This window comes from Oreochromis aureus, linkage group 7 (assembly GCF_013358895.1).
Source record: "Oreochromis aureus strain Israel breed Guangdong linkage group 7, ZZ_aureus, whole genome shotgun sequence".
In the NCBI taxonomy this organism is placed as follows: Eukaryota; Metazoa; Chordata; class Actinopteri; order Cichliformes; family Cichlidae; genus Oreochromis; species Oreochromis aureus.
The window spans coordinates 41114767-41141047 of record NC_052948.1 but is presented as its reverse complement, the minus strand read 5'-3'; the positions used below and the strand labels follow the sequence as shown (position 1 = coordinate 41141047).

Below are 26281 nucleotides of genomic sequence, written 5' to 3'. Positions count from 1 at the left end.
CAGGTAGTTGTGGAGACTGAATGGTCACCAAGAGGTTTAGTGATGCCCTCAATCATTGCACTTTTCATAGTGATTGCATGGGTCACCTACTGGGAGGCAACTTGTCCTTAAATAATTGTCTACAGTCACGCTTGGACAGATTGGAGAAGGTCTGCAAGTAACTGCTAATTTATAAACACGGACAGATTGCTATCATGTTGCAGTCAGTCTGCACCAATCTGCAACTCATCTGCAATGCATCTCTTCGCAGTAGGTAACACAACTCAACTCAGTGTATTTATGTTGTATATAAAAGAGAGGGTTGCCAACAGCCTTTCTCTTCTTGCAGTTACAATCCTGTCCTGTGGATTTCTGTGTATTTAGCCAGCAGATTTCCAATTTTTTGTCAGTGTAACAGACTTCATCCTCACATTATCACAAACAGATGGCATGTAGTTGACAACTTGACCCCATTCAATCGAAAACTGATGGCAAACTAACTCATCTTTCTGCTTTTTATGCTGATGCACCAAAGTCACTTTGAAGATGGCCACAACAAGACCTGATCCCTGTCTTTGAAGTACACTAACTACTTCAAAGACAAGTTCATTGCACAAAGTCACAGTAATTTTGGTTTCCAACCACTGTTTTCCCTCATGTCACTGTAGCATTAGTTGTACACCCTGGATATTTATTTGTGTCATATGACTCACTTATGTAGGTGGTAATTTCCAGTGAAAACATTATTCAAGCTCCGGTACATGCGTAGCACCAAACAAAGAATGGTTGAACAGAAACACTTCACTGTGTCAAATGGGCAGCTGTTTTCTAACAAATTAGCCAAAATGTAGCCATATCGGTATGCGTTGGTGTGTTGGGGAATTACATAAACAACCAATGGAGTGCTTAAAAGAAATTAGCAAAATTGTCCATCCATCCATTCATCCTTACACCCATTTTTTCCCACTTATGTGGGTCGAGTCACAAGAGCAGCAGCCCTAGCCACCTCCTCCAGGTTCTCCAGGGGAACACTGAGGCGTTCCCAAGCCCAAGCCATGTTCCCAAGCCATGAGGAAAATAGTCAAGATAGTCAAGTGCTGTGAAACTTTCACCTATGTTTATTTTCTGCTTATTCGCAGAAACATCGAACAAAGCTTTGGCTGTCGTCACAGACTGACAACCAATTTACCAGATTTCCCTCACAAATTCAGACATGAAGAAAGGGCTAAAAAAGTTGTTGATGTTTGTTTCTTTTTTCTTTTTTCTTTTTCTTTCTTTTTTTTTTTTTCAGCTCGAGTTGTCGAGTGAAACTGAAAATGACGGCTGCTGCTTGCTTTTCTTTGATGGCTTTCCCACACTTCAAGCTTGGCTAAATGAAAGACAAATGTGTCTAATTAGCCAAGCAGCAGGTGCAGTAAAATGGTTGGTTTTAGCAACGGGGATCATCTCCACTGGCTGGCTGTAAATATTGACTGTTGTAGATTGGGTTTATAGTGAGCAGAGCACATTGAGAAAGGCTGACCGTGACAGTAGCTGTGACAGCCACTGTACACTTCCTCTCAGCGCGCCATACAAAGTCTGTTTTCGTGTGTGTTTGGGGATGGATCCACTCTCACTCAGCGTTGGTGTATGGATGAGTCTCTGTTTTGCTTTGTCTTTCTTTGTCGCTGTATGTATACAGAGTCAATTTATGATACTGCCCATAGCGTTTTGTTATAAATAGGGGGATCTATAACATTGTTTAGTGTTCTGTGTATACATGTTGCCTTTATATCCAGAGTCTATTCGTGTACACGCATGAAACTATGCACGCAATTTTGTGTGCTTTTGTATGCATGTGACTGACAGGGTGTCAGGCTATACTGCAGAGTCTTGTCACTACACAGTCTGTGTGAAGTGGTGCTGATAGGAACCTGGGGGAATATTTCTTCAGGGTTTAGCTATAGGCTGAAACCAAAAAGGGAAGAGGAGAAGAGAGACAAATAGAAGAAGTAAGGCTGAAAAAATTTGAATTCATAGGGGGCTTATGGAAAGAACACAGCAGAGAGATAAAAGGAGGAAAAAAACTGTTTTGATCAAAAATACTCATATTTACTGTGCATGAACTCCTAAAATGAACTTTATTCCATGATGAATAAAAACCAATGCACCTAAAAAAAATGAATTAAATGGATTTAATTAAGTGTCAGCTGGAAACTCGGTAGAGTGTAAAGATTTATACATTTGTTTAAAAGAGCAGCGCTGCTCAAGACTATGCTGGGTGCGAATGCCATACTTGAGGCCTATCGGTTTCTGTCTTCTTTAAACAAAAACAGTCACATGCAAATTGTCCTTGTATAATATACATGTCAAAAATCCATTGGAATATTAGCTCTTTGAATTCAACAAGGCACCCGAAAGACAGAGAAAATCATTCGCTTTTACTATAGCTGCCAGAGTGCTGCTGTAATCACTTCCAAAAAGACTCGGGTGCACGTTAATCTGATGTTGAGGTTATGTTTTCATTAATCCACTGCATTCGGTGTTGAATAGTGAAGGTTCTCTTGCATCACTCTTTGATGTCAGCAAACACTGGAGTTGTAAAAATTTGCTTTAGCGAGGAATAAAGACTGACATTTTGGCTTATAATTAGAGTAAAGGCTGTAATCTCAAGTAGAAGTAGTTTTTATACTTTCTTAGCCTGAATGTCACAGATGTACCAGTACTGAAAAGAATTGCTGATTAGTCATTCAGTCAGTCCAAATGTAATTAACAAATTAATTTACATTTGGGTTTTTATCTGCTTTTATATCGCTTCACATCTGTTTTATGGTCTAAAGAGTGTAGATTTTTAAACTGTTCATTCCAACCAGTAACCATCATCACACAGTGGTATCCTGTAACTCATTAGCTTCTCGCTAACCTCAGTGCCTTCTGTTCAAGCTATAACTGACTATATCGATCGCTATCTAGTCTTTATCACCAAAAGCAATGTTTCTTACATTGTTACATTGACTACAACAGCGCTCCAGTCTGTGCTACTAAAGCAGATAACAAAGGGCTGCAGGAGTCTTTAGTTCCCAGGTATTTGTCCCTTGAACCGAACACTCCAGGATCTCTGTGTGAAGACTTACTGCAGTTCAGTAAAATACTTCCAGTAACAGTCATATGCATTTTGGAAGGTAGTAACAAACGATGTCATTCTGACCTTATGTTTTCTATAATAGCTACAGACTTTATGCACTAGATGAAAAGGACAGTTCTCCAGAAGACAGTAAATGATGCATGAAGGGAAAAGAGAGAATTTGAATACGAATTTGAAAGAGAGATGGTGAATAATAGAAGGCAGCACTACAGGTTTGGGTAGTTTCTGGGAATAGCTTTGAATTGTTATATCGAGACAACTGAGAGTTTGTAAGCGAGAGTTGTAATCCAGAGATGCCCGCTGCTAATTTTGTGGCATCTGTAAGATCAAGAGAGACAATAGTGGAGTGACTTGGGACTGTGTGTTTCGAATTCTAAGACCGCCTTAAGCTGGCCAATATTCTTTTTCATATCCAAGTCACTGAACAGTGTGCGCTGTCAGCTCAGCTTCAGCGTGTGCTGGTAGGAACAGACACTCCTCTGCATGCCCCACTGATCTCTACAGGGGGCTGTATGAAGATCTGGAACACACACACATACATACACAAAAACCCCACTCAGATAGCAGGTCCGTGTTTTGTTCTGAGGTATTCATCTACAGCCGCATCTGCAAACACAGGTACAGGTACGTGATACACATTCAGTACACCCACTGACCTGTATACGTTTACGCACAAAACACTGGAGGCACGCGCACTCGCGATTTCTATTTGTGAGCCCAGCAGACCTCTCATACAGAAAACAGTGTGACCTTTGAAACCATCTCATCTCTGACCGAATGAGGGGCGCAAAGCATCCTGTGTGGCTTAGAAATGAGTTCACAGTGATGCTGAGTTGTGAATGAGAGCCCTGGAGACATTGCCCAGCTATGAACAGCATCCTTGTGGAGGTTTTGGGTTGCGTTCGGTAGCCATTAACGGACTGCAATGCGCTGAGGGAGACGAGCAGATCAGCTCATGTGCGTACTTTGAAAGCACTGGAGTGCTTTCAAAGCCAGTTTTGTAAAGCGTCTGTTTAACAAGCGCTTCTACTGTTTCTGTTTTTGATAGTGTGTTCTGTTCGGGGCTTTTCATCTCGTTGAAGACAAAATAATTTGTTAATTTAAATATTAAAATAACTGACTGTTAAAATTGACCAGATATGCAGCATTCACATAATTTATAATGCAGAAAGGTTTAAGATTTATCAAATGTGAAATGAGCTGATTATATATGTGTTTGGTGCTGTTAAGGTCAGGCAAAGCAGACAACTGTAAGATGCACATTTCTTAAAGACTTGGTAATGTTACTTTAAAAAAAAATACCTGTAGAAAATAATTTTCTTCTGCCTTGCTGACCAAGGTCAAGTCATTGTCATGTTTTTGTTGAAAGATGAGCAAAAATACTGCTTTTTAATTTTTTTTTGCAGTAGTAACGCAGTACCATGTAGTGCTGGGCAATATGACGATATATATCGTGTGGACGATAGAAAAGTTTCTATCGTGCCATTTGTGTTCTGTCATTTCTAACCCTAATTTTATAAATTATTACATAAAATATATCATTAACCCGTTACAACCGGTCAGAGCAGGCACACTCCGTTTTGCCTAACTATTTTTAAATCCCTGTAGAACTGGAACCACATAAGGTAGCGCAATAATTTTTTTTGCATATGAAACCGTAGGAGTTGTACTTACATGTTATTCCATTAGCTTGCCCTAGGTCACGGTTTCCTTCCACATATAGCTTTGCAAAAATTGCATAAAAAGCACTTCCAGCAACAAAAACACAATATTCCAGACTTGCAGCAACAAAAACAATATTCCAGAAACACGCTTTGCCGATCCGATCAGCTGTTCATAACACTTCCTATGTTGGAATATAAGTCAGCGCGAACTATCGCATGTCCGCCATTACCTGTCCGAAACCGGAAGTGGCGTCATTTTCGCGGAAAATGTAGTTTTTTTACTTTTTATAGCCTATGTTGGTGTTTTTAAAAGTCATGTTTGACTTTATGCTTTTCTGTATCGTTTCCGAGATGCTTAGAAGTCAAATGACACTGTTGGAAATAGTTTATTTTGATGCACATGCTGTTTTTTTGCAAATTTGCATTATATTTATTTTAATTTTTCCTGTAGTATATAAAAATTAGTGTATCTCAAAAATAAAACTATGAAGACACTCAAAATAAATTTCTCGTGGTTGGAAACTATTTTGTGCAACCTTCTTGTATTTACAGTTTTGAGGGATAAGCCTCTTAAATTTCTCTAACTAGAAATACATGTAAAAAAAAAAACAACAAAAAAAACGATTTTCAATTTTTTTGTAGTTTATTGCACTTTTTTTGCAATTTATGTAGTTACTATGGACTTAATGCATACATATCATTAAAATTTGGGCTATAACGGTTGTATTGATGTATAGCAACTTGAAATGCTCCCACAAATGGCACTACAGCATGTAAAATGTAAAGATAAGCTCTGGCGGACTTGGTCTCATGGTAGGTCTTAAAGGGTTAAATAGCCTGTGGCAAATATATTAGTGTTGTCTTCTCACTATACATACTCTTAACTTTATGCAAGAGAAAATAAAGTATAAAAAAATGATATTTTTCGCAAAGAAACTCTGTCTTGTGGTTTTGCGACATGGTGCTGCTTTACGTGCACCCGGATTTGCGACATGCTTTACGGTAACTCAAAACAAAGACTGCACCCACTCCACTCGCTGTTTACAGACTGCATACTTTCCAGATGACCACAGGTCAGGTGGTATATCGTGATATATATCGTTATCATGATATAAAATAATTCCTGTCGTGATAAATATTTTTTCCATATCGCCCAGCACTAGTACCATGCGTTACGGAGGGAAAGAGAATAGTCAGTTCTTGAAGCTGATGTATTGTAAGCAGGAAAAAAAAGTGATGATTTGAATGACTTTAACAAGGGTCACATTATGTTAGGTTGATGTCTGGGTCATAGCTTCTACAAAACGATAGGTCTTGTGGGGGTTCTCAGTCTTCAGTGCCTACCAGAAGTGGTCCAAGGAAGGGCAACCGGTGAACTGCCGACAGGGTCACGGGTGCCCGAGGGATCAGTGGACGAATGTGACCTGATGTGATGAATCACATTATCTTTAACATCTTGTGGACACCCGGTCGCATGTGTATAATTTTTCTGGGGAAGAAATGGCAATTGGGTGCACTATGGGGAAAAAGGCAAACAGGCAAAGTCATTGTGATGTACTTGACACTTCTCCATGGCATTGATATTATCTGATGGCGGTGTCCCCTTTCAGCAGGGCTGTGCACCCTGTCACGCTGCAAAAGCAGTTTAGAAATGGTTTGAAAAACATGAGAAAAAGTTCAAGGTGTTGACTTGGCCTTCAAATTCCTCAGATTTCAGTTTGATCAAGCATCTACCGAATATGCTGGAAAAAGCAGCTCGCAGCTTGCAAGACTTAAAGCATCTAGAACTCGTGTCTTGGTGCCCACCTTCAAAAGTGTTGTGAAGACTTTCAATCAGGGATGTTTTGGACCTACATATTACTTGATGATTTTAATGGATTTAGCTTATTTATGTATTTTTTATGTTTTCTCCAGTCAATTTGTTTGTATATTATATTTAAAGAGTATGCATAAGAGACACTGTAACAACCCTAATCTGTCCACTAATAGATAGTCTTATATGTTTTATTTGCCTGAATCTGTGCCACCGAATTTAAGTTCTGCTCAGGGAGTATTTTTTTCTCCACTACTAGATTGGTACTTCTAGCTTTTAAAATTTCATGACTGTTGTCTCTGTGTGACAAAGAGCAACTGTGCTTTTATCTTTGATGGCTCTTGCTGCTGAAGTGAGAATATAAAAAAACAACAAGAGCTTGCTGGTGGCCAGGGGAGCTATGCCAGACTGCCAAGTTGCAAGGCATGATGCCCAATATGATGCTCATGAACTGCTCAGCTGGGTTGTTAAAAAAACAACTACCCATTCAATGTGAAACTTAAGTTAACGATAGTGCGCGCAAAGTCATGAAAAAACAATACATCTTTCTTTTTTTTCTACAGTGGATTTCGGCTGTTGCTTGGCTTGCCACATGCTTGGAGGTACTGATCACAGTAAGAGTCAGAGATTGTTTTTAGTTTATCTGGACCGATATGATTACAAAGAACATGTTCAGGGCTGCACAATCTGTGTCAGATTGATCTAAGCTACATAAACAGGCCAGGTCTCTTGTGCTGATATTTAGGAAAGGTCATTAACTTGTGAAAATCATTTTTGGGTTCCCGGTTTGGTTGGAGATAATAATAGACAGCTTAGATATTGATCTGCTCTCATCAACAGAGTGGTTTTCTCTGAGAGCCTTCTTGGTTTTCTGGACTCCAGGACATGTGACTTGAATACCAATGCATGTAAGAACAAATGCCCTCATGCAAGCGCTAATAGAGTTAATTAAAAGAGGAACTATATAAGTGTAGTCATTATAGCCCTTGCTGAATCACAGGCCATTATGGCTGTGTGCCCATCTTCTTAATGCACCATTTTTTATCAGTATCAACAAAAGAGTCCAGTCAATTATCCCTTATGATAAACAGATTAATGTTAACATTAGGAAGTAAAGAGAGGGCAGGTTTTGACCTAGATGGCATTTGGATGATAAAAAGTATGAGAGCGATTCTGAGTGATTTCCAAGGACACCAATCAGTGTGGAAGTGCTAGGCTGTGGCATAAATGTCAGTGCGGCTGCATGTTACTGTATATGTCAGGACATGCGTGTAGTTGAGGAGGCTATGGAAAGAATGATGATGTAAGAAGAAAGATGAAGTGAACGTATGACAGCAAAGCTAAAAATAAATATTCAGTAGCTGTACACATTTGCACACATAGAATCAGCTTTCTGCTATAATGGTTGTGCTGACCTTTACTGGGTCTTTTTATCATACAGTACAATATATATACTTTACTGTATATAATGTAACTTTGTGCTTTTGCTTAAACTTTAAATCTTTTTCCTACTTTGTCACAGAAGAAAGACACTTACTTTATAATCTCAGACCAGTGTTTTATTGTGTTTTGTTTCTCACCCCCATATAGCAAAAAGGTCAAACATAACCATTTTAAGATTCAAATATTGTCTATAAAACAATATCACCTCATCAACTCACCAGTCAATACTTGTAAATGCTCAATTGGTGTCACAGAAAGAAAGAAAAACACAACCAAGAGCCCTATAAAACCCGACATCATTGTAATGATGAGGGGAGAAATGAGGACCCAAATGCAGAACATACGTAGCAGACAGCCAGGATGGAATGCAACTAAATAAATAGAGAAAGGAAAGAAATTTAACGTAATACAATTTACAGAATGTGATAACAAACGCTGAAAGAAGTAAACCATAACTAAAACTATATTGAAAGCTCACACAGTCCAAGCAAAGTCCAAAGAGAGACTGCAGACATGGAGTAAAGAGTTGCTGCATAACACAAGTGGGCGTTCTACCTCTAACCTTAACCAACCATGTATGTCTAGCTGTTGAGGAACACCCACTCCTGCTTGACAGTGGAGCGAATTTTTATAAGGTTGGTCAAGCTGAGACCATCGGGTGCCACAGAAACTGATATCTTGTTTATATATATATATATATATATATATATATATATATATATATATATATATATATATATATATATATATATATATATATATATGTCCATCTTCCTTCATTTATCCAATTCAGGGCTGCAGGAGCCTATCCTAGCTGTCATGGGGCAAGAGGCTGGACAGATCACCAGTCTGTCGCAGGGCTAATACAGAGAGAAAACAGAGGACGATTCACACTCTCATTAACACCTGCGGCCAATTTAGAATCAGCTATTACCACTAACATCATACCTTTGGACTGTGCTAGCCACTGCACCACCATACTGCCCTAGAAAGAAAAAAATATATCATAAAATAAACTTTTGTAATGTAACCCTCAACTGATAAAGAAAAAAATTGTATCGTACAAGTCCTTGTTGAAAAGTATACCACAAGAATGCAATACACAAATAAAGAGAGAAAAATGCACAGCAATTGAGGGAAAGGAAAGACATTGGAAGCACAAGGGAGAAAAGACATGACGGTCACCAATGGCACTTTTTTATTAGCAACTAATAGATTGATCCTAAGTTTAAACAGTCATTTCTAGTGTTTTTTGTTAATAATATATACTGTAAATCAATGCTTTCCCCTATATCCTGTATTCTACCATATATATGTGCATCATCTAAGCAGCTGACAATCAAAGCTCATGTGCAAATTGTTTGAAAATGAAAGCGATATTTATGGCTAAATTCTTTTGAAGAATTGTGTGTAGTCTCTCTGTCCTTGGGACAGACATAATGCTCATGCAAACAGTAAGGCTGTCAAAGGTTATCTTGCTAATGTACTGCATGATGATCAGGCTGATTTAGGAACTCCACTGACCCACAGGCATGATGAAACAAGTGAGATCTACTTTCATTATATAGTTTTAGTTGGAGTTATGGAGTCGATGGCTTGAGCATTGTGAAGAGTTTTAAAGTACTTTGATCCCTTTTTCTGAATTGAAGCTTCATATTTTTAAGCTTGCAATGAGACATTTCAAATGCATGTGTCGTGAGCAAGCTGGGATAGGCTCTAGCCTAGAATCGATGGACGGATGTCAATGGATGGATCAATGGATAATGTGAGCATAAGACCCTCATTCATTCATCATTTGCTCTTTGTCCTCAGCAGGGGGATAGATTTAAATGAAGGCGCAGCATGATAATTTACTGTTGTCCTCTCTATACCATGAGACTTTTCAACTTTGTCCAAAACAAATTCAAGTCAAGAGTGTTTGACTTTTTCTAACTGAAAATTCTCTCACCACATATGCCTCCTGTAGTTTCCCACAACCTGTTATTATGGAGGACCCACAGAGTTGTCCTTTTTGTGCGTGTGAAATGACTGCAGGGGGCAAATAAAATATAACTTTCTCATAGTTTTGCCATCTGGAAGAAGATGAAATAACAGATTTTCAATCACTTACTTTTGATTTATTTTACATTTATTCTGTGTGCCCATAGAGCGGGTGACCTTGGGCCTCTGTATTTCATCCATGAGTGCTACCAAAGAGAGACAGCTTTTTTTAAAGAGAACCACAGTGATGTAAAGACATTTTATGATGCGCAGATTTGTAGTTTTTACGACTCGCTATAAAAAAATGAAGAAACTTTCTGAAAAGCTTTTTCTCAGCAAAAACCTAAGGCAGTTGTGAGGTAATTATCTGACTAAACCTTTCAGCTTCTGTTAGTCACAAAATCTGGCAAGAGAAGGATGGAGCTGACAAATAAAACTAGGTCTGAGCATTGAGTGAAAATGATAGACAGCCTTTCTCTTGGCATCTTTATTTCCATTTTCTGCTTATTCCCTTAACCACTAAGCTCACTCAAAGACTCAAAATTCTCCGTGGCACTTTGGGGGAGGATATGGATAAAGAAATGCATGCCGTGAGCATTTCTTGCTGCAGGGAGAGACCTCTGAGTTCATCTCATTTCAGAATTTCTGAGCAGCCGCGAAATGACTGTCTGTTCTCTCCCTCGGCTCCTGCTGGAGCGTGCAGTGGACTTCCTCGGGGCCATGGGGTACCAGGCTCCTCTGTTCCACGCTGTTTACCACCTCACTGCTGTCAGAGGCACACAACTCTCATCCAGTGCCACTGATCAACACAGTCCACTGTATCTCTGCCAGAGGCACCGCACTACACACATTCCTTAACTCTCAAAAAATACATCTGGGGTAGACTTACAGATATTACAGTTAGGCCTTTAGAGGCTTACCTTCTGATCATCTGGAGTTTGACCAGTGGGGTGCATCCTGGCTCTAATTCTAAGTATCTGTTGACGCTGCTTGCCTGAGGCTATATGACAGTAAGGTAATCCAAGTGTGTTCATGGTCAGACAGTCGCACTCACTCACTCACTGGCGCACACACACAGGGATATAAACATGAACTCAGACACACAAAAACAGCAAAAAGCAGCACATTTACAGCACGAGCATGCATTTTATACTATGGATGCTGCCACACACACGAATACACACAGGTATTATATAGTCGTCAGACTCCCTGAACCCTGAATAGATCTTTCTATACTATTGTTTAAAATATCACAGTGTATTTGCATTATGTATATCTTTATTATTGCTACATAAATGCAATGAAATAGAATTGAATATAACTGAACTATCTTTTGAAGGATGCATCTCTGTACACGGTCTAATCGTAGGATATTACACTTTGAGCTACACAAATCTTCACACCAACTGTTACACAAAGAGCACCTCTGATATTGTAGCAAACAACTCCTAATAACCGTCCAAGTCATGTTTAAATCCCCCCTCCAAAAGGAAAGATCCTTGAGCTGTAAAATTGCTTCTGCAGTAGTTATATTATGAAATATGTTCCTTTTTTTTCTATTGTTGTTTTTATCTTTGCCTGAGATTCACTTTTTTAGAGTCACTTGATGGCCCACATTTCTTATACTTAATCACAAACACTCAATCAGAATATTTGTATATCTCAGCTCTTTTTACCTGAATTTCTGTAACCCGGTATCATGGAAGGCCAAGTGCAGTTGTCTTTCTGCTTGAGCGAGAACATGAAAACAGTGACACTTGTATTGAAGAAGACAAAATAACAGACTGCCATCCTCCACCATTCTACCTTTCTAAAGTATAAATAAAACTTGTCAGAGTATTTCTTGGAACAGACAGCTGTTCGGTGTTCAGGAGACATCTTTGTTTTCTTAGATTTAAGCACCAATGCTTTATCTTTACTCTCAGAATAGCACTCTTCAGTGAAAAAAGTGCTTTCTGGACATTGATCTTGCAAAGTTTTCCCACATCATTCGCTCATCAAACCAAAGGACCAATGACCTTATGCAGTGTTGAGATTAGTGAGATTAATTCATCCTGGATATGATCATTTGGGAGCCTCGTTTACTTCTCAATGGATTTCTCATTAGTTTCTGTACTATGACTGACCGATGACAAAGTATAACTTTATTTCTGTGCTTAAGACATTACAATAAGAGTTGCAGTGGTTTTATCTTTTTCTATCATCTAATAATAGTTTCACAGTACAAAAGACTACTGAAGCTGTGGTTTGGCTTTAATTGCTGACATCAATAAACACCTATCACATCCCAATCTTTAGTTCATAATAGTCACCTGGATGTTCTTATAATAATCTCTGCCCCAGTTATTCCTTTAAATGTATCGTAAGTCATAGCACATGAAGCATATTTAACAATGTATTGCAACTGATCTTCATTTAACTGATATGTAAGTAAAGTTTATTTTCATAGACAGCCAGTCACAAAGTGCTGTACACAAAAGGCTAAAATAAACAGAATGTTAGGTACCAAAATAGACAATATAGACAATACCAAAGGTTAAATAAAACACAGTAAGATTTTTTTCAGTTTATTCTGTAATGTAAAGCTGTTAAAATATCTATCTATATATATATATATATCTATATATATATACATATATATATATATATATATATATATATATATATATATATATATATATATATATATATATATATATATATATATATATATATATATATATATATATATATATATATATATATATATATATATATCTCCTAGTATAAGTAAAGTAAGTAAATGTTGAACTTGTGCCCATCCCTGTCCTAACCATAATTAATATTGTGGTTTACATTATTTGAGATCAGGGAGCAGCTGCAGTGCCTGATGTCCAAGGCCCATTGACTTTCTTACAGTATAACCCTGCTGGAAATGCCAGAACATTACTCACCCTGCTTGTTTTTGCCAACTCAATGCATTATTCTTACCCACTTAACTGCATCTGATTGTATATATTTGCAAAAAAGCACCCCTGGTGTATAATATGCAGTATACCTCAAATGGATTCACTTGAATATGAATACCTGAGTACTGAGATTCGTTGTTATTTATGACATGGGACCCCCTCCATCCAGGCACAATGCCGCATCATCTGTCACTGTCACTGCTTTTATTTGACTCACTTTCAAAGTGTGGTTACTTCAGATAGGGAGAGCGCTGGTCACATTCATAAGTGCACCGAGGCAATCTGTGAGCCTAAATGACAACAGCAGAGCACACATAGTTAAAGTTGAAGCCTTCGATTACCCCTGTGGGTGCCCTCGTAAGAAGGCTAACTGCTGCTCTGCTCTGCTCAGCACATTTCCCGTTCCTTCAAGAGCTCTCGTCTCTCGCTCATCTCATCTAAACAACCGGCGGCTCCTCAGTGACTCCCAGTGCCGCCATTCTCCTCCTCTCTTTCTGACACTGTACAATGCACAACACTTGGCCAAAAGGAAAATGGACAGAATTGAAGTGTCATAAAAAGCCCATTTATGTCCCAAATGTGTCTTCAAGGCAGAAAGCTTTGAGGTTTTTCTTTTTTTTTTATTTCTGCACAACTGGCAAAGGGATGTTGATTGCTATTTCTCAGTGCTTCCACCAGGGAGACGTGATGCCTTGCAAAATGACTGTGAAAAAAAAAGTTTTTTAAGCAGACAGAGAGATGTTTGGAAGCTGGTGAAATTTCTCCCCAGTCGGGCATAACTAATGCTCAAACAGGAACTTTGGCTTTTTTGTTTCAATTTTGTTAGGATTCCTGTGATGCAAATACATTATTCTCACGCAAGCAGAGGAGGAGGATGGGTTTTAAATGCCATTCTCTGTAGCAGTCACCTTTAGGATCTAATTGAGGCAGCTTGTGTTGCAACACATTCGTGGTTGAAGATATGGCAGCCTCATTTCCACGACTGCTTTGAGCCTGTTATATGGAATTACATTTTCGTAATTGGGCGACCAGTGAGCAACCTCCAGTTGCTACGGAAGAATGTCTTGTAACGACCCAAGGGGAGGGGTCACTAACCCAAAGACTCATGGGACTGTTCATGCTGGTGTTCATGTGTTATAACAGCTATTCCTGTCATTTTATGTTTATTTCTCATCGTTATTGCTGTGAATCGCAGCTGTAATTGTGCCCTAATAGGCTGGCCAGTGCTAGATCCTAGGAGAACTGGTCACAGAAACCTCCTTGTGATTACTTTGGTTGTTAGCGTATTGTCAGAGTTGCCTGTAGATTGCATGGATGACAGTGATTTGTCTGCAAAGTTGCTTGATAACTTACCACAGAGTGACAGGGAAACTTTACAAAAATGCAAATCAAAGTAGAAACGAAGACCACAAAGTCTGAAACCAACAAGTATCAAATGGCGCAAACTTTAGTTTGAAGGTTAATTATCTTCATTTACAGTTTGTATCGCTCTCTAAACACTTTCAGAACTTCTCAGCAAGTAGTTGATGAGTGTTTGAGGACAAGTTAGTGTCTTCCATGCAAACTACAGAAGGCTACAACCAAAGCAATCACAAGGAGGATTCTGGGCCAGGACCACATACCTCTTTGTGACCATATATAATTTTTGCCTAACAGCCGTTAGTTACTATGAGGTTACTCATCAGTTTTGTGAATGGGTCTTAGCAAATGATTTCACAGAAGCTGCCAGCAACCTCCAGCAACCATTCTCAACCAGTCGGGTAATACTCATATTCTCTAGTTGTGAGGTGGTTGCTAATCGGCCCCTAGTCTGTGCGAATATGCCCTGAGAGAAAATTTAAATATGTATTTTTAATATTTCAAAGCATATTTATTCCTTTATGATGGAGACTTGTTTAATGGCAAACAATTGGTATAGAATTGCTCTTAGTTTGTCTGGCTGTCTTTCTAAAAGTAAATATCTTTAAATCTGTTGATGCAGAGCAAAAGTCCTAAAAAAATACAGCAAAATATATCTGTTGATGTTTGATCTCATGTGTATGCTGTGTGCTGGAAAGGTGAGATGAGAAAGACAGTTTTTTTCAGACTCAGACTTTATCGACATAAATAACCAAAGGCCATTTTGGAACTAAAAAGTCTATATGATTTGTCAGAACCAAAAACAACTCAAGTCGCGAACAAACACAGGGCACAGACTTATCGCTGCTATCTGTAGGGTATGAAGCCATGCCCTATCCATCTCAGTCGGGTCACAATACTTCATTTTCCCTCATTTTTCTGAAAGGGGAAAATATGATTCCACCTATCGATTGCTGCGTAAATGTGTTGCCTAGTGATGAAAGATGAGGTGTGCTTTGCTTTTATGTGATCCAATTAACCTCCAGCTTGGAGTGGGCTTTCTGCTGTGCCCTGCTTCTCCTGCAGTGTCGGAGTGCATGTGATGGGCACTTGGAGTGATTAGTGTTCCTGTGTGTTTGGATTTTGTTGAGATATCATTAATGTCATTTCACTAACCAGGGGATTATATTGCTATGGAGCTTAGCTTTATATCTAGTAGCCAGCAGTGAATGGAAGATGGCAAACTTTTTTTTCTTTGTGGCTGTAAAGAAAATAGGCATTTGTAAATTAGGTGTTTGTTTTGAGCAATAAACAAATAAATTATGGAGTGATGATGAATTTATGTAGCTTTTTGATCAGTTGGGTGTTGTAAGACATAACACTCTGTTATAACAACTGAAATACCTTTCTCCAGTAACTTAGTGTTACTTAAGTGGTGTGCTGCTTAGTGGTTTTGGACACATTCAGCCTATTTCTCCCCTTTATGTGTTCATAAGGCTTTATCAGAAGCTGTCTTTGATAAGGTTTAAACTTCTTGACTTTGCCGGTGGCATTTTCTCTATCTGAGGAGCAGCTGACATTTATATCCAGCCCTCCATGAGCTCGAAAATACCTTTTTTTTTAAATTTCATTGTTCTGTGGCTGAGAATAAGAAAGTTACCTCTCATGCTGACCGACAGTAGGTCCATTGATGGTGACTTTGGGGTCCCTTAAGCAGTTTCTCTACAGTCGGAGCCTGCACATAGAGCAAATGTTTAACCAAAGGAAATGCCATGTAAAGATCACGTCCTAATGTTTTACCTTGTGGACTTATGAAAATTTGGGATTTCAAAAGCTTTTTAAATGTCAGTATTATAAGAGGAAAAACAAGATGTGCCATCTTCTTCAAAACACCATAATCAGTAAAGTAAAAATGTGGGCACCAACCGATGCAAAAGTGAGCAACACCATTAGCAACCATCAAAATAACATATTGTTGGTTTGTTATTTGTTTTTGTTTTTTTCAATGAATGCACTATTTTTTGTTTCTCAGAAATTATGAATAGGTGCTCAGATTTTCTTTTTGCATTTCTTGTAGAGTTCTCTGAAAAGCTCAACTGTGGTTTGTTTGACAGATTTGTTTAAAAGTGGACTTTGAAGATATATTTTTAACACTAAACATAACCACACCTAAATCATTTATTTATACATTTTGCAACAATGCTCAGTGAGTAGTTGAAATGCAATTATTTCCTATACAAATCTATACAGAGAAGACCGACATTGAAGTCGTAGCCCCATTGTCTAAATGCATCATCTGTTTTTCTTAGACTATTCATTGAAAAAATAAGAATGGAAAAATAAATGAGCATTTTTGCGTTGTTAGTCCTTACCTTTCCTTTCAATATATTAAAATAATACAATAAGGTTGGATTTAGTCTGAAAGCTTGAAAGTCAAGGCTGGGGTGACTCATATCTCCTCCATTAATATAAAAGGGAAAAATGTTATGGCATTATAGGCATTTGGATTCATATTTTCTGTTGAAGACTTTTCCAAGTAAGAAGACAGCTGACGAGCTTTGCATGGTCTAGTTTCTTGGCACATGTTTGCAAAATATCCTGTGAAATCAGTCTAACCTTAAAACAGTTGGGTTTGAATTGTCTCTCCTGGGCTTTCTTATTTGTCATCCTCAATACTGAGAGTTAGTGTGTGGAACCCATGGTAACGGCTGAAATCGCCTCTTACATCTGGCAGATTTTGGAAGTGCGTCTTAATGGCAATCACAAGTCTCTTCAGAGTCTCAGGAGAGGCTCCTGTGTCTCCTGTAGTTTACACCCTCTGAAATCTTCAGTCACTTTTCTGGTCAGGTTGCCAAGGAGGTCATCTTGTGCACCCCAGACTCATCAGACAAGACGAGCTCTTCACGCTTTTATAGGCAACTAGACCTCTTAAGGTGCCTCAGTAATTGAACAAGGTTGTCAGTGAAAAATTGAAGCTATTTATTTTCCCTGCTCTCTTAACAATAATGCTTACACCTTAAAACAAGCTGGCTAAAATATACCGTTGAGCCTTTGGGGTTGACTTGCAGCTCTGCATTTATATATTACAGTCAGAATTTTCTATTGTCTATTGTTTATGGCGATAAATGAACATGTGTTGTTTCAGTGTCTTTTTGTAACTACTGCCACTACTCCATTGATCTGTTATTTAGAAAAATGCATTGCCGGTCCTTTGTCACACAGTGACAACACAAAGTCTATGCAGCTCAGCAGGAACTTTATCCCATTTTACAATCCTTTATATACAGTCACAGGTCAGTGCCTTTCCAGCTATGGTGTTGCTTGTCCAGCGATCATCACTTTCATCAAAGTGATGGCAGATTTCCAGCGTCTTTGGCCCTCATGATGATTTCCTAAACCAGAAGGTTAAGAAAATAATGCTATAATGCTGTCTTAACAGGCAGCAGCTAAAACGCCATTAAAAGCTTTAAGATATTACAAGACAGTAGCAGTAGGGGTACATGGGCAAGTAGTAGTAATATTTTTTCTGTATATTTGGTATGATGACATGTAACCCTTAAATAGCGTCTTTTTAAATCCCTTATAACCTGCCTCGTTCTGACCTCCTGAGCGTCTCCTGTTTACTGGCTATCATCTTGACCTCCCTCTCCTTCTTCATTACAACATCACATAATTATAAAACTCGCCATCACCTATACCATCCTGCTTAATATTGAGGCTGCGCCACAGCTGCAGAAAATACAGGCAGCATTATTACTTGTAAATAGTTCAATAAAGTATTCATACATTTGAAGTAATACAATTACTGAGACTCTTGCAAGGATTTTAATATCCTTCAATTATCCTCAAGCAAGGCCTAATTTTAGCCAGTGTAAACATTAGCTTTTGTCACTTAATAAAATGTTATTCAGGAACTCTGAATGTACAATAGTGTAGCGTACTAACTAGTTAATTACCACCAGTAGTTAATTTAAATGCTTCACTTTAAGAGTGGCTGAAATCACATTACAAGAGTCTCCCAGGCTTAAGCACCTCTGAGCCCCCGTGTTGAATAAGCAGTTTAAAAAAGGAAATATTTGTTCATCAAGTGGAAGAGAAAACATTTGTGACTTTAGGATTGCACATGAGAAAAAATTAATTGATCATTATTCAGCTGAATACAGTTCATCCCAAGACATGTGGTGGGGTGTAGTTTTAGCCAGCTGGAGAGGGAAAGGTGGGGCACGGTGATTCAGGGACTAGTGCCAGGTGGAGTAATTTGCACACCTGCTGTGCACGTTCTAATCAACTTCCCTTCTTCTTCGGTAGTGCACTCGGACCTGAGAGACACACACACGCTGAAAAGCCACAGCTCCGGCTGCCTGCCACTTACAAGGAAGCAGAGGCTGGAGTTGTAGAGGGTGCACACGCGGTAACTCATAATTTTGAGTTATTCTGTGTGTACCTTGAAAAATAAACATGTGTGTCTTAAAAAAATACTTAAAAAGTCTGTCTGTAGACGTAGGGGTGTGACAACACAAATGTCTGAATGACACTTAATGAAAGTGTTTGCTGAGACATTTCAGTTATAGTGGCTAAACTGTTAGTGAGCTTCCTAAAGGTTCTTTGCTGTTTTATACAAACATAGAGTTTTTATTCATAGAGGATTCATCTAATGTTGATAGCCGCTACATGGGTGTGGCACACACCTTGATCATTTTTAAGTGTTGTTTAAACAGGACTTGAGCTTGATGTCATTAAAAAAAATACGTTGAAAAAAGACTGGCACTTGTGGTCTTTTGATGATAACATTGTCTTAGGACATTTTAGAACCCATCATGTACTAAAGCAGAACCGTTTGAGCTAAACAGGGAATTAGATCAGATTTAGGACTAGATTTACTAACCGTTTGTGCCATCGTGAAATCCTCTTTTGGCATTAAAAAGCTTCTGTAGGTATTTACTAAAGCAGGGGCAGTTTTCCAACTGATAGACGTGGATGCAGGTAGTCTTACTTACAATAAGTTTCCTTTTCAGAGTGCAAAACTCTGGGAGGAGAGTATGTAAATGAATCACACAAATATGATTTACAAAGGTTGCACCACTGTTTACTCCAAGTTGTCCTGAATGTAATGCCTGGAAAAAAAAAATCATGTATTATGTGCCCAGTGTAGCTGAGATATCTGCCAATAGGAGAATTCATTTATTTGGAATGAGAAGGGGAGAGTTTATCAGAAAGAGCGTATAATTGGCGCGAGTTGATGGCTCAGAGCTGTCCGTGCACTGTGAAAGCTTTGGCCGTGTCCTGTAACTCTTCACTGACTCCCCCACCCTGCATGTTTAAAGATGAATCCTACATGCTTCTGGTCCTCAGTAAAACTAGCATTTTGATAAAACAGAGCCTAACTTAACTGGACTGAGCTGAGCATCAGAGAGAAGAGGAGAATCCCATTACGAAATCCATAGAAGGTTGCTTCTTTTTTTATAGGCAGCCGGGTTTCTTTACAGAGACGAGGTTTGCAGTGTGCCAGGAATTTAGTCACATTTATACACAGAGAAAGCTCCTCAATGAAAACACATCTTTTCTGTGGTATAAGGTCTGTTATCAGATTAAAATATTGGTCAGAATGAAGCAATTAATGAGACTGAGGCAGACTTGTAATGTTAGATAAGTGTGTGAATGTTACAATATATTTTCTTGACTTTAATAAATGACTGCAGCCTCAGACTGCTGAAAAAAAATTAAAGAGGGGTGCGCTTGGCGCGGTAACGGTAACTTCATTAACACTGGTTTCTATATCTGATGCTGAATAATGTTTGTCACATGTCAGCAGTTATACACTGATTTCAGGTTTATATGGTGTAATAGACTGCAGTTTTCACGAGCAGTTTGTTTTACCAGAAGACTCTGCTTTTGTATCAGAAACACTGATTCTTCTTCAATTGTCTCTTATTGATGTTTTGTTAGCAGATATATTGCAGCCTCATCTCGTCCCATAATCATGGACCACTTAATTTGGGTTGCCCCTTTAAGAATGCTGCTCTTTATTGAAATGAGCTGGCTGTGTGTTTGTTTATAAATTAGAGCAGCGACAGGAGATCACCTACAGAACTTTCTGTCCCCATGGGCACAGTTTTGTGATTGTAGCCCTTAGATTTTACATGCCAGTTTTGTCAATGACCACTAATTGTTTTCTTTTCTGTGAAACAGAAGTCTGGGAGAGTAGCGTCAGCAGGTTGGGAGGCATTAAACTTTTGTAGGTGCTTCTAAAGGAGGTGAGAACAATGTTGTGCTAGATTTACAAAAAGCAAAATTGTAATCAGAGTACCATGATAAAGGCATGCAGCCCATCCTGTAATGTTCTTGCTGTAATTTTTTACTTTCCTTAACACAAACAGTGCACCATCACCACCCTCTTGCCCTGCCCCATTCCAATCTTTGTTGCTGTTCGGGTTTTCCTACCTCTTACCTCAGTCTCCATTTATAAATCTCATAAAAGAAAAGCCGTTTGATTAGTGACTTACTGAAGTTGGCCAGCCTAGTATGTTTGATCAGGGAGTGGTTGCAAGATGCACACATGGTGGAGGATAAAGATAGGATGAGAGGAGGAGGAGTAGGAGGGAGGCTGAAGGGAGATGAAGGGATTATATTTCTTGGGTGAAGTTCTACTTAGGTCGCCAGGGATAAAAACAGGTGATTATAAGAAACGGTTTGATTTGGAGCCACACGTCTGTCTTGGGGACACGAATGCGTCAATACCATTTTGGGGTTTATTTTAGAAGTTGCTTGCTGCATGGTGTGAAATGATATGGAAAAAAACATTTTAATCTCCATTCCCATTGCTGCCATAGGCCTTTTGCCTCATACTGCATGTATATAACATCAAGTCAGTAAATCCCAAGTTTCACATCTGTCTAATGATGAGGTCTGGTTCAGCTGTTTGTTTGATATGTGATCAGATTCCTCAGGCCACATCCTGAGGGTTTGGCAGTGCCTAAAATTACTCCTGTAGAGTTTACAGCCAGGATTTAGCACATGGAGTTAAGCTATCTACACAAATCATTCCCTTTTTCATTTGCAGAAACAGTCCTACAGACATGATTTACAAGTACAGTGCTGCTTACATGAAATCCAAGGGCAAGTCAAGGCTACAAATCACACCGACTTTGCCTCTCTGTTTACGATGTCCTGTTGGTGTCATAGAAAGGGACATATTCTAAATCTCAAGTTACAAATTACAGCATTTTTTTTTTCCTGTTGTAATGAGGTATTTAGTTTCATCTGTGTCATAGTAAGTGGAAACTAGGACAGTGTGTCACATCCCCCAGAGAAAAGGATAGACAGGAAAATCCTTTCACTCGGCTGTAAGCGTGATCCAGCACCGACTAAGCGCCGGCTCGCCCCTTGACCACGGTCTCAGTTTTGTTACTCGCAAACACCGTTCTCTCAGTAAAAGCTATGCAGGAGCAGTCACTCACTGTACGCTGTCTCGGCACACAGAGGGTGACTAATTTTAAGGTGTGATTAGCTTGAAGGTGTGCCACATGAATACAAACATGAAAGCGACTGCTTAGAAAACTAATTCATATTTATGATTCATTCTTATTCTTATTCTTTTTCATTTATCAGAGGCAGACATTTTACTATTAATGCATATGATTATAAAGAAGAAAGACGCCTGTAATTAGCTTCAGCTGTGTGGGTGTTTGTTATTTAGGCAGCAAACACAATTTTATTTAGCTGGGGTGGCGGCACAAGCAATATTTAGAACAATACTTAATTATTTCAGAATAAAATGGAAGCCGTGTGCTTGATTGCTGATTTTTTTTTTTTGCCATTGACTTTTCAGTCCAAATCCTGACCTGCATTTCAATAACACCACAACAGACCAAACTGTTGTGATTCCCAGTCCGAGGGTGTAAGTTCCCAGGGGGGTAGGCTAGATGGAACTAGTAGTTAACTAACAGCCAAAGGCAACAGATAAATGAATTATACAGATAAATAACAGTGAAATGCTTGATAAATAAAAATCCTTGACATATTGAAGAAACATTTGTAACTTTTCTCACAACATAATGCATGGCTTTTAAACAGATTAGTAGATATAGAGGTAGAAATGAGGCGATAGAGGGCCTCCTGGTTTATCCATAACCCTTAAACAGGCTCATAATCTTTTTGCTGTGTTATTTGAAACAACCTATGCAAGGTTAAATACAAGTGTGAAAGCTCGATTTTTCCTTGCCGTCCAATTTAAAGGTGCAAATACTATAAACACTTATTTGGCAGCTAGACGATGCCTACCTTTAGATTTTATCTACGGCTCATTAATGTAGCTTGCACAGCCTAGAAATTGGTAGTTTTTTAATGGGTCAGCTCTTGCATAAACAGTTGCTTAACTATAAGTTTTAAATGTGTAATCTGAAGGTATATGCTAAATTGTAGCTCAGGTGTAATGTGAAAGAAGTTCAAGACCGTGAATATTATAAATCATTCATTTATGGAATTGTTTAAAAAAGAACAATAGACATTTCACTGTGGGGGAAAAAAAGGATGGATGAATACAGCAGTCTACGTGAGAGCTGGGTGACCGCCAGGAAAGATGTTAGACACAGTGCTGCTTAGGAGGTTAACACCTGTGACACCTGCAGTGTCCACCTGCAGTACTGCATAGTCTGTGGCTAAGTTGGAAAAACAGAGCTGTGTAGCTGCAGCTCTCACTTCTCCAGACTCAAGATACACTGCTGCTGGTGCGAGAAGAGAGAAGCAACAGGGAACGATTCACAGTGGGGTACATTAGCTGAACAAATTCAGGTAAATTGTGTTTATTCACAACACTTGCCTGGTTTACTTTTATCTTTAAGGCTTATTTAAAATAAGAATTTCATTTTGCAGTGTAAAATGCTGTGTTTATTTTTACTGTGCATATGACAATAACATTTCTTCAAGGAAGAATAATCCCCCTACCCCCCCATCTCCCTCCCTCATCATTTCGTGTAAGGTTTTGGGAAGCTAGTTTAACCCTTTACCGCACTGTTTCTGAATGTTGTTGCTCTTCTGTCTGGTGCTGTTCGTCTGGCAAGCCTGTCATTGCTTTTTTGGCCATGGATTGTCACAAATCACCACCATGCCACATCTCCCACAGCATGCTGGGTCCAGGACAGAAAATCAATGGACTCTCATGGGCAACTCCATCAGTGCACTGATGGTGAAGAGAAGAGGGTGGGGGTCAGGTCTGCAGAATGAGGAGAGGGAGAGATTGAAGCAGGTTTTAGGGGCATGTGAGGCCCGATTTAAGAGCATGTTTAGCCAAGAAAAACCACGACAAAAAAGAGTAATACTGGAAGAGACGAACGCCTTTTTATCTTTTGAAATCGAAAGGGTTTTGTCACCAAAACCAAGCAGATACTGAGCACAAACGTATGACAGAGCCATGCTTTCCCAAAGATGTGAAATATTCTGTAGATATATGCAAAGTAGGGTTCATCCAAAAACCATACGTCACATAAGCTGACAAAGGCAAACAGCTGTTTTCATCTTTGGTTAACCCAGCTGTTCTCCAACGTTTCTCCAACACTATCCATTATCACAAAGTTGTTCACTCTTTGTTTTTCCAAGTTTATCTATGGCACATCTGCGTACCTATAAGCTCCTGTGGATTGTAGAGTATCAGTAAGTAGAGTCAGATCAAATATTTTCAGTTTGGAAGACTTCAACTTTCCATATCTGACATATGTGAAATATGAAAATGTTGGAATAACATCCAGGGGTGCAGGAAACAAGAAGATGACAATGTCTGAAAGTTAAAATAACAGGACGGAGAAATTGAAGGAGAGTGGGGGTGGGGTGGGAGATTGAGTTAGCGCACCACAATGAAAAGGATTTAAAGCAGGAGGGAACATGGACAAGCCTGATAAGCAAGTGACTGAGAAAGACGTAAGTGTTTTGGATTGTGTCGAACAAATTCTTTTAAATAAGAGCAGTGGCTCATGAAAGTGATATCATATGGAAATGTCTCCAACACACCATTTAACATTCACTGCTGGAACTGACTGTAGATATGATTGCCTCAGGTTGCAGGCAATGCATGCAAATGTTATGTAAAATATGAAGTGTTGGCTTCCCTTTTCTGAATTATTTCATTCAAATTTTCTCATTAAGGTTTAAGATTTCACACCTCAATCAGATTTTACTGACACAGTTTGCGAAATGAAGCTTACTTTCACAGCTACTATATCCCTGGTAGAGATTTTTTCCAATCTGTGAAATAAAGGCTAACAGGTTATCGTCATTTTATGTTTCTGTTTCAGTCGTGGACACCAAGGTGATCCTGGAGGGTTTGCAGAGGTTTGGCCCCACACCAATATATCTACCTGTCAGCTACCGGATCCTCAATGCGGAGTCAGCGTTCTTTTTACAGGAGGCAAACCAGGACTTAATGAGGAACTCCAGCCTCCAGGCTCGCACAGAGTCCTTTTTCATCCACCAGGCCCGGCAGATGCCCTATGTCAATGCTAGCTATGGACCACTGTCTGTCCAGCAGCCTGTCCCCTTGGAGCTGCTACAGACTTCGCCCGGGCCCTTTAGCACACCCTCTTTCACTTCATCCTCAACAACATCAGCGTTGGCATCGCCTCTCTTTACATTCAACTGGAAGGTGCACACTTACATTATCAGCGAGAGGATTCACCCCAGCTGGCCGAAAGTTCAAGTGCTGTTCTATATTGCAGGCAGGGACTGGGATGATTACAGCACCATCCACAAGCTACCCTGTATCAGGATGTTTGCCTTTCATGAGACTCAAGAGGTGCGTGGAACATGCAAGCTAAAAGGCGAGCTGGGGATATGTGTTGCCGAGCTGGAGCCCCTGGCCAGCTGGTTCAGCCCACCTACTGTCAGGCCTGGTAGGCAGAAGGTCTCCGAGGAAGCCCAAGGCACTCCTGTGGAGCTCTACTATATGGTTCAAACCACAGATAACGGAGACTGCACTTCAGAGGATTCAAGAAAGGGCAGCTCTGTCCTCACAGACCAGCCGAGGCCGTTAGGGTACTTTGCAGGGCATACCCCTATGCAGCGCATTGGAAGTGTCAGACTGTTTCAGCCACTGTCGGAGCTGAAGCTAGACAATAACTTTGTGGTGATGGCACCCTCCAAACCCATTCGGCAGCGAGAAACAGTCTCGACTTTTCTGGCTCTATCTGCTCTTTCTTCAGTACAAATTTTCACCCTCAGGTGAGTCAACCTCCTCCAGGGAGAACACAGTTTACTTTGCAGCTGTACTAATGTTTTCTCATTCTCCATTCTCCACTTCAAACAGAAATTGTTTGAAATGCACACAGTTGAAAAGAAGGGTTTCATTTGAATTTTAAAAAAAGAACAAATGATATATAAAACCCTTTGAGAACACTAAACATCCAACCCTTCGATAATATGCAACATTTACAATTTATCCATGTTTGAAATTGTGCTTAAGCTTATAAAACTTTTCTTAAGAAGTTCTTGGTCATTGTCACACTGTAAAAAGCATCAAACAGAGTAGAACTAATCTTGCAAAATAACAAAATATTATTGTTTCTAAAACAGTGTACTGTCTGAGTAGTTATATTACGCAGATAAATGTGCGCTCTTGATTATGAAATCATATTCTACAGGGACCTGCGCTTTACGCTTGATGACAAGTTTTGAGACCTCAGTATATATCAGTAAAAAAAAATGTAAAAAGTTAAACATAAATCAATAAATAAAAATAATAACTATTTTATGTAACACTTTTTGAAACAGAGTTACAAAGCACTTCACAGTTTGAATAAAAGCTACATATTGAAGATAGTGTACGCGTTCAAACATACAGACACATAATCAACCATATGGTCAGTCATTCATTCCAACACATACAAATAGTTACAAACTATGGCTGAAAGTAAAGGGGAAAAGATTAAGGGAAAGCTAACCTGTAAAAATGAGTTTTCATCAGAACAAATAACAGAGTCAGCTGACCTGATTGACTAAGGAAAGC

The 26281-nt window shown here is 39.1% G+C and overlaps 1 protein-coding gene across 2 annotated transcripts in view; it reads left to right on the top strand.

Moving 5' to 3' along the window:
• The window catches only part of si:dkey-112m2.1 (transmembrane protein 132C), a 169723-nt gene that overhangs the window by 29242 nt on the left and 114200 nt on the right, over positions 1 to 26281 (top strand). For both annotated transcript variants that reach the window (XM_039614229.1, XM_039614228.1), the window contains exon 3: positions 24576 to 25497. In XM_039614229.1, coding sequence (XP_039470163.1) covers positions 24576 to 25497 — 922 coding nt within the window. The remainder of the gene's footprint in view (positions 1 to 24575; positions 25498 to 26281) is intronic.